The sequence below is a fragment of the Ornithorhynchus anatinus genome, chromosome 12, assembly GCF_004115215.2.
Source record: "Ornithorhynchus anatinus isolate Pmale09 chromosome 12, mOrnAna1.pri.v4, whole genome shotgun sequence".
Taxonomy (NCBI): Eukaryota; Metazoa; Chordata; class Mammalia; order Monotremata; family Ornithorhynchidae; genus Ornithorhynchus; species Ornithorhynchus anatinus.
Genome location: NC_041739.1, coordinates 53,782,020 through 53,799,447, shown reverse-complemented (window position 1 = coordinate 53,799,447; position 17,428 = coordinate 53,782,020). Strand labels below are relative to the sequence as shown.

General features: G+C 40.1%; 1 protein-coding gene across 12 annotated transcripts in view; it reads right to left on the bottom strand.

The window, feature by feature from the left end:
* Nucleotides 1–17,428, bottom strand: part of KIAA1109 (KIAA1109 ortholog) — a 192,660-nt gene that overhangs the window by 52,734 nt on the left and 122,498 nt on the right. For 9 of the 12 annotated variants that reach the window (XM_029076442.1, XM_029076441.2, XM_029076443.2 and 6 more), the window contains exons 48-55: nt 16,388–16,633; nt 15,528–15,621; nt 15,097–15,147; nt 12,572–12,778; nt 10,917–11,155; nt 7,350–7,594; nt 2,396–2,501; nt 86–274 (exon numbers count right to left, since the gene is read on the bottom strand). In XM_029076442.1, coding sequence (XP_028932275.1) covers nt 86–274; nt 2,396–2,501; nt 7,350–7,594; nt 10,917–11,155; nt 12,572–12,778; nt 15,097–15,147; nt 15,528–15,621; nt 16,388–16,633 — 1,377 coding nt within the window. The remainder of the gene's footprint in view (nt 1–85; nt 275–2,395; nt 2,502–7,349; nt 7,595–10,916; nt 11,156–12,571; nt 12,779–15,096; nt 15,148–15,527; nt 15,622–16,387; nt 16,634–17,428) is intronic. The other 3 variants (XM_029076450.2, XM_029076453.2, XM_029076445.2) reach the window with 2 other exon arrangements.

The following is a 17,428-nucleotide window of genomic DNA, read 5'->3' as shown; positions in this document are numbered from 1 at the left end:
GCCATTGACTCTCTTCAAAATAAACTACTTGGAATAAATTATGTTATCATAAACTTTCTTTTTCAACAGTCATATATGTACTAACTATATATGCTCAGGTATTTGGTCTGGTTCCTTGTTTCCTCCTGCCTACTCTTCTTTCGGTTAGGCACCATACTTTTCCTGCTATCAGATCTCTCTCCTGACTCCCATGATTTACTGAAGTATAGTCTCAAAGGTTCCGAGAGTTCCTCCATTAATTCTCTTAAAAAACTTGGGTGCTTCTCGTCTGGACCTGCAGATTTATATATAGTTTGATCAGATACGTTTATCATTTCTATATGGTCTATGTAAATATAGTTCTACATTTCCTATTCCAAATATGATGGGAAAATTTTCCCTACTTCCCTTTCAAATGAAAGGGTGATGTTTTGTCACTTACTGTATTGTGGAATGTTATGGGTAATTGATAGGCTTAGCAAGCAGCAGACATTAGGACTGGAAAATTTAGGCATTCACCAACTAAACGCAGGTAACCGAACTGAACAAAATGACCTTACAAGACCCCTTCCAGCAATCTGTTTCTATGAATCCTTTCCTCTTCTTTAAGCAAAACTTTGATCAGTTAGTGCATACTTAACCCAATGATCCAAATTAATAACATCTGATTTTAATGACACATTTTTAGCAAAGTAATGGTTGGTATCAACTATGACTAGTTTTAAACATGGGTAATTTCAAAACAGAAGCACTAACGCTTTATTTCAAAAACAAAAAAAGTGAGAATTTAATTACAAGACCCAGTTACGCCAACTATGTATTTTAGCAATCCACTTGACAAATGTATCTCTGTTTCAGGGCTAAGAACCAAGGAAGGTTGTCTTCTGAGATAGCAGTGTGTCAGACTTCTGCTAAATTATTTTAAGTGACTACAAAACCGTCTCCCTTGAAGGTAGGCTTCTGCGTTCCACCAAGGACCGCTCATATAGGCCATGAAAGAAAATACTCCAAAGAACAACTTTCCTGAGAAAGCCTGCACATGACCTGCAGCATTTTACCTACTGCGAAAGGGTGGCCATATCAACGTGGACAACAGAGTGTGATACCGACAGGACGGAAAGCAAACAACAATGGAAGAGTGACAGGACACTGCCATGAGGGAAGGAATACGGGATTATCAGGAAGGGGAAGTAGTGATGGGGGAGAGAGGTCCAAACCAAAAGTGCCAACTTTTCATTTTGACCCTGGGAAGGAAAAAGGAGGAGGAAGTTTAAGGAGGTGTGGGAGACCAGGATGCGGAGTGGGGAGGCTTCAAAGAACTTCCATGAGCTAATAGGCCAAAAGGCCACCATCTGGGGTGATTTCAGCCCTGATGGGAAACTCGGATCTTTTCAGATGCCAGTGATACGAGGTCGATCATTTTCATCACCTCCTCAGTGTGGGCTCATCTGGTCCGAGCGAGTTCCCTGGACTCACAGAATATCTTTCTTCCTGAGATCCCAAACCAATTTCCCACATGGGAGTGTGTCTACCACCTCTACTGCATTATACTTTCTCAAGGGCTTGGTACAAGTGTTCTGTTCATGGTGCACAAGAAATACCACTAACTGATTGATTGACAATTATTCAGTATCAATCTTACTGTGAATAGAGGTAACAGTAGTCATAGAAATAGCAGCAATTGAGAGCCCATTTGATGCAATGCCCTTCATGTGGCACTTGGAAAGTACAAAACAAAGTGACACGTTCCCTGTCCATCAGGAGTTTACACTTTTACAGAAGAGACCAACATAAAAACCTTACTCTCAGACTGGGCAAAATAGAAAACTGAATATACATATATACCTAAGTGCTAAACAAGCTTCACATCTGGAATTCACCCTTGGAGGCTACACCCTCTTCTAGACTGGGGTAACCAATTTCTAATATTTTAATTTGAAGCCAATGACTAGACATTCTAATATTTTGATACATTTTCCACATAGACATAAGATCACAAGCACATTAAAACTGCCTGGCAAAAATGGAGAAATAAAAAACGAATCCCATTTTACTAACATTTCACCAGCCTGAAAAATTTCATCAGTCCTTGCTATACTTCAATAATGAAAAAGAAAAAAGTTATTGGATCAAAACCCTCCTGATTCTATTTTTTTCTGACCAATCATGCGAGGTTGTGGAATTATGAGTTTTGAGCTAGGATATCTTTCCTCACAGCTTTGTGGGCTCCCTAAACATTCTTCTTTTGTGTTTCACAAATGAGAAAAATGGGTTCCTAGGAGACTAAATCTGTGGCACCATCAGAAGTGGAAGCTTTGAAGATCGCATCACTGAGGTGAATTTTCCGAGGTGTTCTAAAGACAGCAGATAGTGGATCAGAGCAAAATTTCATTTCTCCTGAAGCATTTTAACTTACCCGAAACCTTCTGGATTACTTCATTGACTTCCTTCATGAACACCTTCTGAACAAACACTAAATGGTTTAGAAGGTCGGTTGTGAGATTATGTTCAAAGGAACCGACCTGCCAAAACAAAAACAGCAACCATCCAAATTAAAGTTGGCAGCTAGTGCACAAGTACTACGTTCCAACAACATACATGTCTCAGTCACACTATAAAGTCAAGAACTACATGGGACGTGACACTCCAGGAAACCCCGAGCCAGCAGGAGGAACCAGACCAGAAGGCACAGTTTCAAATGTAGCTACAGTTGCCACTCCCAGGTTAAAAATAAAGAGACAGCATAGAGCCACAACACTCAAGCCATCCCAACCTGGCATACAAATACCAGAAAATTCATATGACTAAAGACCGGCCATCAAGGAACCATCATGGCAAAACCATTACTACTACTTGTTACGAGTGCTTCTATCCCAACCCCCCGATAAAGGAGAAGCCCAAAAGACCGAGTTTTACTCCATTCATAGAACAGGTGTTTGCCAAATTCATCTTAAATTACTGTCTGAAGCAAGGTTTTATACCACAGTTTTCATAACAAAGCCTATCTTGCACACCCTTCCCCACCATAAGGATATGTTTTATATCATCAATATGGCACACAGTACAAATCAGCAATTTTGGCCAATTAACAAAGACAAAGAGACAGAGAGAGAGAGAGAGATCTCCCAAAACCAGGTTTTCCTCTTTTTACCAGTATCATAGTATTGAATAATCTGACATTAAAGCAAGCATAGGACCATGAAGTTACATAGCACATTTAATTTTTCATGGTGCTTTAATATTGGGTTTTTTTTAATGGTATTTTTTAAAATGCTTACTACGTGTCAGGCACTCTTATAAGCACTTGCATGAGATAAATGATAATCAGGTCCCACATGGAGCTCCCATTCTAAGTGGGAGGAAGAACAGATTACAGATTTTACAAATGAGGTAACTGAGGCACTTAACTCACACAGCACACAAGTGATGGTGTCAGAATTAGAACCCAGGTCCTCTGACTCAAAGGACTGTGTTCTTTCCAGCTTGACCATAAGTACTTCCCATTTTCTTATTTATCCTCAGAGCACATCTGTGAGATAGGGTAGTCATCGCTAATCTTCAAGGTTAAAAAACTGAAGCACAGAAAGTTTGACCCTAAGTCACACTGCAAATTAGTAGCAAAATTGAGATTTAAAGCTAGCCCACTGATTACAAACCTGTGTACCTTGTTAGCTCGTCATATAGTATTAGGGTTCTGACTTTTACTTTCAATCTCCTTTAAAATTTTAACTTCCCTTTGTGCTTTTTTCCCCTGAGTCTACTTTCCTTAAGGCCCAGGAGTCAAAGTTAATTTGTTTGGTGGCGATTTAGAGTGTTGGGCTGACCTGCACTTTCAAATATGCTGTACATTTAAAGGCATCCTTCCTGAGAACAGCTGCAAGACAAATTCAATCCCTAATGAGACACAATACATCCTCAAGTCTACAAGTTGCCGAACCTAAATACATCATTCAAGTGGATCACTGTCTCAAAACAGAATTCCTAAGAATACTGGGCAAAGTTCATTAGGATGAGTAAGATTGGAGCTTCCTTCATTTCAAAAATTAAAAATCAAATGCCATGGCCAGAATGACTTTCCTCATTAGAAGGCTCACTGACTGAAAAAAACCCATAAGGCTTTGGTTTTCTGTCATCTTCAGAAAAGAGGAGCTATTTAGTTTGCCAGAAAGTAAGAGTCAGTAGGAATGATGGCCTCAAGAAGCTAGTTAGTCCCAGGAAAAACAATGGGTAGGAGAAATTCTTGTTAGAGAAAACCACTCACTGACCCAGGACATCTGATAGCATTCTTAGGGGAAGTTTACTCAGAGCATTCTGCACATAGTTTAGCTCAACTAACTTCTCCCCTATTACCCATGAAGGTCTCAAACATTATTTACTACTTGTTGGAAGGAGTTCCCCTCATAAGGGAACTTTTGAACCACTACTGCCCTTGAAGGGGGAAGAGTAGAAATGCCAGTTACTAGAATTCCCGGCTGTAAGTGAGCCAGAAAACAAAGTTTTACTGGATATTTAAAAACCTGTTTTTTTTTGCTTCATTTCAGCACTGGTTTATAATTTACATGAGATCAGGAATTGAAAAAATGATAATATGGGGATTATACATACAATTAGATGGACAAATATGAAGCCAGGTAATTAGGGATAATCATGATGTGACTACAAAAGTCGGCAAGAGTTATAGGATGGAAATTAAGGGACTCCTTCCCTGGCACAAGGGGCAGGAGAAATCAAGGAATCAAACCAGGCTTTGGATATTTTTCATTAAATGAGAATTCACAAGACAGAGATTCCATTTTCATGGAGCCCTGTGAGATGTGCAGCAATAAATTTCATTCTGATATGACTTTGTGGGCTGTTTCAAATAACTGGATTTAAGATGGATTTCAAAACAGAAAGTTTCAGAACACAGTGTAATGGACAACTACTACAAGCCCTTAGAGGGGAGGACAAGAAGAGTAAAGAGGAATGGAAAGGTGATGAGTGCCAAGTACTTTGTTGTTTGGCTGTTCGCTAAGCTTCACGAAATAGTGTGTTGCGTGCTGCACCAGCTGCAGCGCCTGTGTGGTGTTTTGGCCAGTCCCACCAAAAAGAGTGAAACTGAATATGCCTGCAGCAGATCCAGACCCTTTTCTTTCAAAGGAACCATAACTTAACATTCTCAGAAATTTTCCTTACCAAAAAAGTCATTTTTAAGGGGAAAGGCAATGTTGGGGCAGCGCTGACATCGTTACACTGCACTTAACATGACCCTCCGTCTTTAGGATTACCTTTGGAAGAATGAGGTCTACCTGGGCATATTCCTAGTGATCTGTAAGCTTCAATTTCACCCAAGCGCTCGATAAATACGACTGAATGAACTGTACAGCTCTGCTCTGAAAGTGACAGGAAATTCAAATATTCACATCAACAGGAACTAAGGCAAGATTAGGTAGTCAAAAGCTCAGAAAAAGCAAACTGAACTGGTCGGGCTGTCACGGGAAGGCATTTGACTCTTGGAGGGGGAGAGGAGATTACAGAAGGTCACTGAAAATGTGGAGAGCTGCCATCTGGCAGATTTGAAAGGGGGAGGAGTTTCAGGGAGGTGGGGTGAAGTCAGTAAGATGTTGCAGAGAGAAAACAAGAATGAGTAAGTTCACTGGAAGGAAAGCTATTTTGGGGATTGTGCTCAGGTAGGCACTCCACCCTCAGCCCCACAGCATTTATCTACATAGCTTAACTTATTTGTATTAATGCCTCTGTCCCTGCCTCTTTCCCTCTCAAACTGTTAGCTCATTGTGGGAGGGGAACGCGTCTACCAACTCCACTGTTTCGTGATCCACTAAGTGCCAAGTCCAGTGCTCTGCACACAGTAAGTGCTCAGTAAATACCATTGAATGACTGATTGATTGCTTCAGAATTTCATATTTGTACTCTACAGATTAATTTCTCAATCTGTCTTTTTCAAGATCAACCCCCAGGGAAATCTCAAAGAGGTCTGAGCACCCAATTTCTTTGGCCTTCACCTCTCCACCGGACAACTTCACAACAAAGTTTTTGCTTGAGTCACAAATGGATCCTTTAGGTTAGTAGGGACAGAATGATTTGATCTTTGTAGTGTCAACACAAATGATCTGGAAACCTAAAGTGGCCCCACTCTCTATTCTGGAGACTATTTACTAAGTCAAAATTTTGGAGAGGAGAGAGGTCTAATAGGAAAGAGTACAAGTCCGGGAGACGGAGGACCTAGATCTGACCCCAGATCCACCTCTTTCTGGCTGGGTGACGTCAAACGAGTCACTTAAACTTCTCTGTGCCTCAGCTTTCTCATCTAGGAAATGGGGATTCAATAATTGTTCTCTCTCCCCCCTCAGATTGTGAGCCCCATGTGAAAAGCAACATGACTTAGTGGATAGAGTACAGGCCAGGTAGTCAGAAGGTCATGGGTTCTAATCCTGGATCCACCTCTTGTGTGCTATGTGACCTTGGGCAAGTCACTTCAATTCTCTGGACTCAGTTACCTCATCTGTAAGATGGGGATTGCGACTACCCCAAGGACTGTGTCCCACTTGCTTGTATTCACCCCAGCGCTTAATACGGAAAGCACTTAAATATCACTACTATTATTATTATTATTATTAACAAGAACTGTGTCTGACCTATCTGGTATCTTTCACAGTGCTTAGTACAGTGCTTGACACGTAAGGCATTTGGCAAATACCATTAAAAAATTCCAAAAAAATGTCACTATTGCTTGACACGTAGTAAGTGCTCATTACCAAAAATATTCATTAAAAGATGTGTTTTAAAGGACCTCAGCCAGTACATTTTACATTAGAAAAGCTGACTGATGAAATTCAAGTGAGAAAATGTCACAAAGAACTGCCAAGCAATAGTACGCACGATGTATTAAATGAGTATTCTGAGATGGGAATAAAAAGAAGGTAAAAGAAATTACTGACAAGACTATTTTTCCATCAGTTTTTTTATGACACCTGCACCATCCCAAATTATTCATACTCTCCCGTGCCTAAGAATATACAAATTAAGAGTATTTTTCAAATCCAAAGATCAAAATTAATTGCCAACACCCGTCCTCTCCTCCAGAGCTGGATAAGACTAGGATATGGGCTAAGGGCTAGACCTAAGAAAGATTCGTAGAATTACTTTGCACAACTTCTGATGCATTGATAATAAACATTTCAGATTTGTTTTTTAATTATTTGTCATACCGCCACTGCATCATCTCTTCTAATAAAAAAAGATAAACAAAAGCTCAATATCAGGTTTAATCTATAAGGAAATTTTTTCATCACTTGCAGTTCACAAGAATAGCCTTAATATTAATTTTAAAACTTTCAGACAACTAAATAATGAGCAAAATCTACCCTTACCTCAGCTACGCATCGTAGATAGTTTCCTTGCAAATAGTAACCTTGTTTAGTGGGTAACTCATCTATATTCCACACCTGATCTGAATAGCTATCATGTTCTTCCATTACATATTTCCCTGACATAGTGACAGGAGGAAGGTTTAGACTGGCAGAAGGAGGAATTGTTGACATGTCGGTGGCAGAAACCTTTGAAGTAAAGCGCAGTTTGTGATTTGGCAGTTCAAAGGTAAATCTCGTCTGCGCCCCTGAAGAAGAGAAAACAGTATGTTAAACACGAAAGTTATCTTGTATTATGTTAATGAGTGACAGCTTTCAAACATCAGAATGATTTATTATTAAAGGCTTACCCCACAAACTAGTAATTACACAATTATTATGGAAAATGGAAAACAAGTGCTACCGAGAAAGGTTAACTGAAATGGGCTTGTTTAGCCTGGAAAAGAGAAAGCCATAGAGTACCAGAAGGATTGTGAGTTGTGTATTCTTTCTCCACAGGGAATAAGAAGAAAGGAGTTTAAATGGGAGTAAGAGATATATTGGCTTGCTATAAAGAAGGGCTTCTGGACAATAGGGGTGATTGAGCACTGAAGTAGACTACTAAAAGAAGACTGTGCGTCTAGATAGCTGGTTATCTTTACCATTAAGACAGTCAACCAAAAGGAGAATCAAGTTTGGAAGTTTATATTAGCAATAATGCAACAAGAACAACAACTAATTTCTTTATGAACCCACACCAATCAAGAGTATTAAATAAGCACCTGGGAGAGTATAATGCAACTGAAATGGAAGACCCATTCCCAGCCCACTTTATGTAGCAGCACAGTTGGCCTTCATAACATGAATAACATGAAGTTATTCATGGTGAGATGCTTGCTACCCAAGCACCCGGATTTGGATGCAAAGATCTATCACTGATTACAGTCAATCCCAAATATTATTATTATTATATTTGTTAGGCACTCTATGTCAAACACTGTTCTAAGTGCTGGGGTAGATATAAATTAATCTGGTTGGACATGGTCCTTGTCCCACTTGGGACTCACAGTCTAAGTAGGAGGGAATAGGATTTAATCCCCTTTTACAATTGAGGAGACTGAGGCACAGAAAAGTTAAGTGACTACTTGCCTATAGTCACACAGCAAGCAATTGGCAGAGTCAGGATTAGAACCCAAGTCCTCTGACCCCCAAGCTCATGGTCTTTATACTAGACCACACTGCTCCATACCATGTAAAAATGTCTTCTTTGCCAGGATGATGCAGATCTGTCATATGCATTACCCATCACTATTTCTGAATATCTTGGTTTCCTAATATTCTGAAAAACTCTTGAGGGAGAACAACTCTACTCATACTAACATACAACAGACTGCTCTCCCAACCAGCGGTCGTTCCCAGTAGATGTTATATCAAACTACTTGAGACTATTTTGTGGATGCCCAATTTCAGGTCATCATACAGCACTTGCTTGGGTATCTTGCTACCACCAACTTCACTCACATGGCTCCCCACGCCAAACTTAGCTGTGATAACTATTGCCTCAACGTTGGTAAACTGTACTCTTCAGTGGGACAGTGCATATATATACATGAATCTTTAGTTACTTCAGTGAGGAATAAAAATCTCTGGCTCAGTATCAATCGGTATATCCAGGAGATAGTATAAAGACACACCAGAGTTATCAAGGAGTAGTGGAAACAGAATGTTAATCCGACCAGCCTTGGCTTTCCACACGAGCCAAGCATGCTCTCTCTGTAGGCCAGACCTCAGCCTTCCAATAACTTCCCTTTGGTTCAGAGCATGAAGATTTGCAAGAAGTGGGTGGTATATTATTTGTTTCGCTACAAATAGGTCTCTGATCTTGATCATTTTTGTTGAGGCATTCTTAATCAATCTCATTTACTGAGGGCTTACTGTGTGCAGAACACTGTACTAAGCGCTTGGGAGTGTATAATGTAACAGAGTTGGTAGACATGATCCCTGCCCATAATATCTTGAGGGTGTCAGGTTGCCATAGTCATAGTTTTGACTGTTGCCTAGAAGGGTTTTTTTCAAAGGTTTGATAAGGGAATTTGTCCCAAACACATTGGCCTCTTTTTCTCTCTGGATGAATAAAAGTTTAAAATTCATTCATCAAATTGTAAAATACCTGCATCAGTTACTATAGAGGTTTTTATTGTTTAAATTAAGTCTGCATTTTCAGTTCTTTTCCTTTTCCATGTTCTAGTTACTTTACAAAGTTTATAAGAATTGAACTACAAGTGAATTACTTCATGGAGAATTATGACTAAACTGCATCATTTTGACCTCTGACTTCCCATAAAAAGTAAAGCAAAGTATGCTATCATTGGTAGCACAGAAGGAAGCTCCTGAGGAAGAAACTAACTTTAAAATTCGGACAGCACTCCAAGTTATAAATTTCCCTATCTAAAACCTGTAAGAAAAGCTTCCTTTGGTTGATTTCCACTTCAATCTGGGAATACCTTTTTCCCCTTGGATGAATATATTGCAGAAGAAGAACACATGAATCAAAAACAAAATTTCCTCTGACAACCCAGAAATGCAATCTCATCATGTGCAGCAACTCCAGCTTGTTTGGGAGAGAAGGCAGAAGCAATAGGGGGTGTTCTTATAATGGATATTAAGTCTTCACTGTTAGTGATTTTATTTTCAGAAATTACAGTAAAAAGGCCCATTAATGAAATTGGGTCTGGGATGAAGATTTCTCTTTCAGTTGGGAAACATCAAAAATGAATAGCAGCAGGTGCAGAGTGAATTGTAAAGATGTCTTTATAAATAAAACTGCTCAAATTCACATTTATACTACCAGAAATATCTTTGCTTTGCCTGGTTACTAGTACCTCTCCTCGTTTCCCCTTTTCCCCACCTCTCAATTTTCTCTTATTGTTCTTGTATTCCCTTGTCTCACTCACTAAATCTTGCCTTTTCTTCTTAAAACCTTGAAATATCCTTCCCATCTCTTACCCTGCTCATCATCATCAGTATTTATTGAGCACTTACTGTGTGCAAGGCATTGTACTAAACACCTGGGAGAGCATAACACAACAGTTGGTAGATACGTTCCCTGCCTTCTTTGACTATCTCCCATCTCCCTCTCTGCCGCTTTCTATGTTTGCCTCCTATTGTCCCATTCTCTCTCTCCTTCCTCCTCCTCCCCACCATTTCCTCCCTTCTTCAGGGTGAGCTGGGTTTCTCTTTCCATCTGACTTTTCCTCCCAATGTCTCCAAGCTGCATTTTTATTCCTATCATCGCAGAGGGTCCAAAGTTTTTCTTCTTTCTCATCAGAAACCCATAGATTCTTCCCCGTTACCTCAGTGGGCTATGGTTTCTCACCCCAAGAATTCCCTCTCCAGAGAGCTCACCTGTCTACATATTCATTGGGAGCCACAACCAAGGGAACATCCTGTTAGATCCATGTGATATGCATTAACGTATAAGCACTGTCTAATAAGATGCATTTAGTATAGTACCCCCAACTTCTGGAGGGCGATTCATTTTTCCTACATTTTTAAACTAGAAAAGCCTAAAATTTTAGGATGAAGTGTTACCTGTCATTCCGTGACTTCTCATTCTCCCCATCTTATATTCTGCTTTCAGAGATGGCAATAATGCTGCTCCAATAGCTATGCCATCCAACATAGCACTGAATTTCAGAACAATGGGCTTCTTCTCTAAGCCTTCAGGGAGCTGTGGAAATTCATTGGTTTCAATAGGAGTTTGATTGATACTTGTTGGAGTTTTTTCGGAAGGCAATGGGGTTGCAATATCTTCTTTCACAGACTGTGGGCTGTTGAAAGAACAGGAAAATTACCAATAGCAATTCTAACTTTTCACTACAGAATTTGCAACAGCCAATGGCACAAGCAAATGAAAACTAAATTCAGACACATTTTTTGCTCTAACATAAATCAAAAATCTTCCCTAAAAGTACTGAAATGAGAAAAAATAAAATTTAATCAGAACAATATTCACCGTGTTCAAATTACTAGTTTTTTAATGTTTACTGACCGACACTCTTCATTTCATCAATCTTGCTAGTAATTTGGAGGGGGCAGAGTATACAGAAAGCTGTCACACTTACAAATAGAATGCTGATTCAGGGTTTTGCATTTAGGTTTTTAGAAACTAAAATAAACAAAGAATCTATCTACTGGAGAGATTAAGGTCCTTCAAATATCTCACATGGAACACTAGTTAATGCATTCCTCTCACCATCCTCCAAACACGAAGTTCTTAATATATCACCTGTCATTTATAGTTTTCTATCTGCAGGAAATATCAGGAAGCTCCTGCTTCCATTTCTCAGTCTTGCATTTCCAGTAACTTTGAAATACAGGAGGATATCATTACAACTTTTTCTACAAACTGAAAATATTTGCTAGGTGACGCAGTAATAACAAAATTGTTCAAAATGACTGAGACCACAGCCAGTCTGGTTGCCTGAATATTCTGGATAATTGAGTTATGAATTTTTATCTGGTACCAACAGAGAAGTAAGAATGCTAAATTTAACACACCTGAGGTTGAGAGGAGGTTGTTCATTACTGGAGGTATATATAGCCTGACTGCTGCTTAATTTTCACCACGGCAAGGACTCAGAGTCATTCTATGTCAGTTGCTTGACCTCTTGGGGATCGGTTCTGATGACTTTCCCTTGCTCTTTCCTCTAATCCCATGGAGTACCTGGCTTGCCAGGCAGAGTTGGGAAGGATGGGAATAAGACTAGTATTGGGGAGAAAGCACGTAAAGTAGTCTTGTTCTCTTTGCGATTTTATTCTAGCACTCCAAACCCCAGGCACTCTCCCATATGCCTTCTCGCAGGATCTAACCACTCCCAGCACTGACACACTAGAGATGCGTCTGTAGCAATTACTACGCTCCATGATCACCAAGTGACATGACAGGAACTAACCTGCTTGTATTCTCTGCCACCAACATTCCTTTGTTCGGGCTCCACTGTGGCCTGGATCCCCCCAAATTGACCAATTGATGATACTCACTGACCACTTACTACGTGCACAGCCCTGTACTAAGCACTCGGGAAAGTACAATACAACAGAGTTGACAGTCACATTCCCTGCCCACAACAAGCTTATGGTCTAAATCTCCATGACCCTTGGCGAAAGTTCAGCGGTGTGTCACAGCAAGTACCATGCCACGCGACAGAAGGCAAGCGCCACGCTCCGTGAAATGAACGACTTACGCCGTCGATGGCTGCCTAATGAGATCCGAGATCTGTTTGGAAAGCTGGTGAGAGCTGCGCACCATCATGCTGTGCAACGTGGCCGGGTGCTGAGGTATGTTGATGCTGATCGCGCCCACTTTGAAGACAGCCGCGTTGTTTGTCTTCAGCCCTCTCTGGGCGCTGTAGAGTGCCTGAGATTTGGCAATGCTGCATTTCACCACAGTTCTAGTGACAAGGGAAAGAAACTGCTTTTACACTCTCTTCACAACAGAGAACTTGCAAACCATTCTGGAACAGCTTCTTGAAAAATCGAAGGAACAAGCACTTTCAGTTGCCTAAAACTAAGTGTTTCATGCTCTGCATTGACATACAGAATATGTGGCAGAAATGACAAATGCTGCTTTACAATTATCAAATGCGTTTAAATAACCTAACGCATAGGCTATGTAAATACGATACTATATTAGTATTTACATGGCATTGTAAGTATTTGGTGGCGGTGTGGGTATACGTGGGGAAGAGGGTGTGCACACATTTCTCACAAATATAATGCCACACTGATGTCTCTCATTTCTTCCTGTCATTTCCTTCCTGGGTATCACTAGAAAGGCAGAATGATGATGCATATCACAATTAATATTTAGAGCAAAACTGAAAAGGGAAAAAAACTCCAACCACACAAGGGGCAAAAGTGAAGCTGATTCTCCATTAATTAGAAATTTCATTTAAAATGGCATGATTTTATAAACGCTAAGAATGTTTTTCAACCGAAGTACAGAGGACCCAGAAAACAAGAGTTCCATTATCTTCCTAAAGGCTATAATCCTCCTAAAGGATATGTGGTACAAAATGAACACAGACAGGTATATTACCAAACAGATCAGCAGTGTAAATTATCAAACTACTTTTTTGCTAGTAGGTGAGTTGACCACTAAACTACTTTAAACATCAACTAAAAAGTTGAAACTAACTTGAAAAATGAAATGTTTCAAATATAGAACTCTAAAAAAGACCCTTGAATTTGGCTTTGAATGACAAAGATCTCACCCCACAACTCCAAGTTATAGAAATTGATTAATCAACCTATAGCTCTGCCCCATATACCAATTAACAAGCATTACTGCTAAAATAAAGTACAAAAATAATTCAGCTTTTGACAAAGACAATTCTTAAGGGTAATAAAGAAGGTTTTGCTTACTTTTTCTTGCATTATAAACTCGGATAGGAAAATACACCGACTAACACCACTTTTCTGAAAAACCAGATTTTCATATGCCTTTTGTGCTCTACACAAGATATGTTCTCACATACCTTAACCAGTTTCTTTTGTCCACTACCTCTTTTATCAGGCCAAAAGACATTAACTGAAGACCCCGATCACATAATACCTTAATAATTTTAATTAACTGCACATTATATTCTGTACTGTGTGTTCTAGACTATTCTACCATGCTACCAAGTTTTGCAATATCCAACCACTTCTATTCACTCAATGTTTTCTTTTTTTTTTATGTGGAGGGTGGGAGGGGTTAAAAAAGAAAAAATAAGTCACCCACCTCAAACTTATAAATGAAACTCAGCAACCTTACATTATAGGGTAAAAAGAAGAAACATTATCATAGTGCAGAATCTTTTATCCTTGTTTACAGAGTACCAGAACTAGTCTTCCAATAATCATAAAATAGAAATAAAATGAGCAGATGGACGAGTGAATTAGTGAATTACATGGATGTTCTAATTAAATATTGTGTATTTAATACTATGTGACCACAACTGGTCACTCATATAGATTACGACCATATATCTTTTCAACTATACAACACTGTACAGTAAGGTCTCGTCCAATGCTAGCATTTCATTCTGGGCAAAATTTGTGTTTGTTGAACTATGTGTTCAGAAAGTCAGAAAATATTCCATGTGATATAGAGGAGGTACTTGATTATTTTTTAAAAATGTAAATTAAAAAATACTTTGTACTGTGCACGCATCGACAAACTAAATACACAGTGACTCAAGTTCGACAGAACTCAGTAGCTGGGATCCCAATCAGGCAGCAGAGGGGTTATAGGGACAGTACATAGGCTGCCCTTGCCCTCTCCTTGTCTGGCACCAAAATCTTTTTTTTTTAATGGTATTTGTTAATTTGTTAAGCACTTATTATGTAGAGATTATGTAGCTACTTTGTAGATACATATTAATCAGGTTGGACACAGTCCATATTCCAGGTGGGGCTCATAGTCTTAATCCCCACTTTAGAGATAATTGTGGCACAGAAAAGTTGAGTGACTTGCCCAAGGTCACACAACAGACAAGTGGTGAAGTGGGGATTAGAACCCAGGTCCTCTGACTCCCAGGCCCTTGCTCTTTCAGAGAGGCCACCTTGCTCCTCATCAATCGGGGACAATCCAAATGTTTTCCACCATGGGTATACTGCTATTGTTTTTTTTTTCTCAGATATAATCAAATTTAGGTTGCTGAGATGTTGGACGAGAGCTTCCTGTAGTAACAGTCACAAGCTCATTAAAGATAGTGATGGGACATACAGAAACTCTTGTTTGGCTGTACTTGTAGGAGATGTTGGAAAGTCCTCCAGTCTGAAGATGAAGATGAAGAGAAAGCAAGAACAAGAAAGCAAACAAAGAATAAGCATTCACAGAAAAAAGTACTTAAAATCAGTGTCACCCACAATATGAACTAACTGGAAATCTTTTCCAATTTAACATATTAAAGGTTATCTTTTAGAAGCTTTTTTTTTTTTTTTTACAAAGCATGTCTATAAAGGTGTCCCCCTCAAAAATTTGCATTTCAAATGAGGCCTACAGTCTACATAAGATAAACATATTTGAATTCTCTGCATATTAAGCTTGCAACAGGAAATTAAGAAAAGATAAGTATCAATCCCCGAACCTGGTTTTCCTCTAATAATCTAAACACTATAGCAAACAAAAGAGCAGTAGATTATTAAATTACTTACTGTATATTAGGTGTAATTCCTTCAAGCAGAACAATGTTAACCCCACCAATATGAGCGGTGGCACATGTCTCGGTCATTTTTTGATGCAAGACATCTGAAAAACAAGCAGCAAAGTGAGGTGTGCTGTTTACTATTTTGAACAGTTAATATGCGAACGTAATACTCAAGAGTTGTTTTATAAATTAGGTCAACTTTGAACATTATGAGAATGAATATCACATCAACTGGTGTCATTTACTATAGTACCCACTCCAGCAAAATCTGATTGCTGAGCAGATTTCAGGAGACATGATGCCCTTCCCCGTACTAGGGGCAGACCCAAAACACGGAGGGTGGGCTATCTTCTCCCCAAGCACCCTCCTCCGCAAAGACAGAGGAGATGCTTGCCGACGTACAGCGGGTCTTAGCGGATGCCTTCCCTCAACTGAGACACACATGAACCTTTCCAAAGAACGTAACGCAGTAAGTGGGGCAGCCCCACTGGCTACCAACAAGCCAAGACAGAGGGGCAACATGGGCATTTTGGGGCCTCTCACTACAGATTCACCTATCTGTCAGCACTTCCCCTACTCCTTGTTCTTCCACAAATGGCAGAGGCACAGATAAAAAGCAGTGGGAGAAACAGCAGAGCACCCCAAAGTTCCCAAGGCTCCACTACTTATTTTCAGATGACACCTATGAATTTCTGGAAGTTCAAGGAGGTGGCATATAAGTGCTATGGGAGTTTGCGAGCACAGAAATGCTGAAGGAACAATTTGGGGGGCCCTAAGTTGTGGAAATTAATTCAGGGGAGGCCTACTGGAAGAGATGTGATTTCTGAAGGGTCTGGAAGAACTATTGCCTAGGAAACCCTCCTGTACCTTTCATTTTTTCTTTCAGGGTAAAGCTCCCATGGATTCTCTTCAGCTCGGACTCCATGGTTAGTCCACCGATATCCGCCTCAAGGTGCGTGCGATTGACCATGCCAATCCCGAACACTATGAGAGTCACGTGCTGGGGTTCGGCGATGACCAGGCTGCGTTTCCTCTGGGTCTTGTTCAAGCTGTTGTTGTCCTGTTCATTCTCGAACACAACCTTACATGTTGGTTCCGTGGGGCTCCGGACACCTGCAAGGGTGAAGTGAAAGGGATAAAAAGGACTCAGTGTTATCTCCTCACGACAACCGCTCTCTCGGGAAGCTTTTCCTCTAGTTTGAAGAGTGGCCTGAACATTTTTATACCTGTGAGTTGCCTATGGACCTAAGCGAAGTGTAGCGATAACAATCACGTTGCACACACACTGATTGTGAATTCTAGACCACTCTTGTGTTACACAATGTAGGCCAACACAAGAGGTCTTTAGTGAAGCACATCTGAAGAATGTGCTATTAGTATGAGGCCAGGATTCTACATCTCAAATAGGAACAAGGCTGCAAATATTGAGAGTATCACACATAAGAGACAAAGTCAGGAGCTACAAAAGGCAAACCTATTAGGAAGATGAAACGTTGCAGAAAACCTGCATCCTAATGGCATCGGCAATAGAGAAGATCATCACCTAGCTAACATTTACAGGGATTTCATGCCACTACGATTTGTTGCAAGTTAACATAGTATGACTGACAAACACTGTGATACCATCCTTACAGCAGGGACCTTTTTGCTTTTCTATCATGAGACGGTAGCCTTAGAGTATCTTCTGATGAGTCTTACGAGTCATCTGACTTGCAGCAGTTTCTGGGAGCTGCTGGTGACACTTCCTTAGCTCACAGCCAGCTTGTGTTCCCCCTCCAGTTTCTGCCTAGAACCTCCTGAGGGATTGATAAGGTGGTGGGTTGGGGCTGAAAACACCACACATATACATCAGATGGCACACACGTGGCCCCACCCCACCCAAGCAAGAGCTTTTTATTTAGGTCCTGG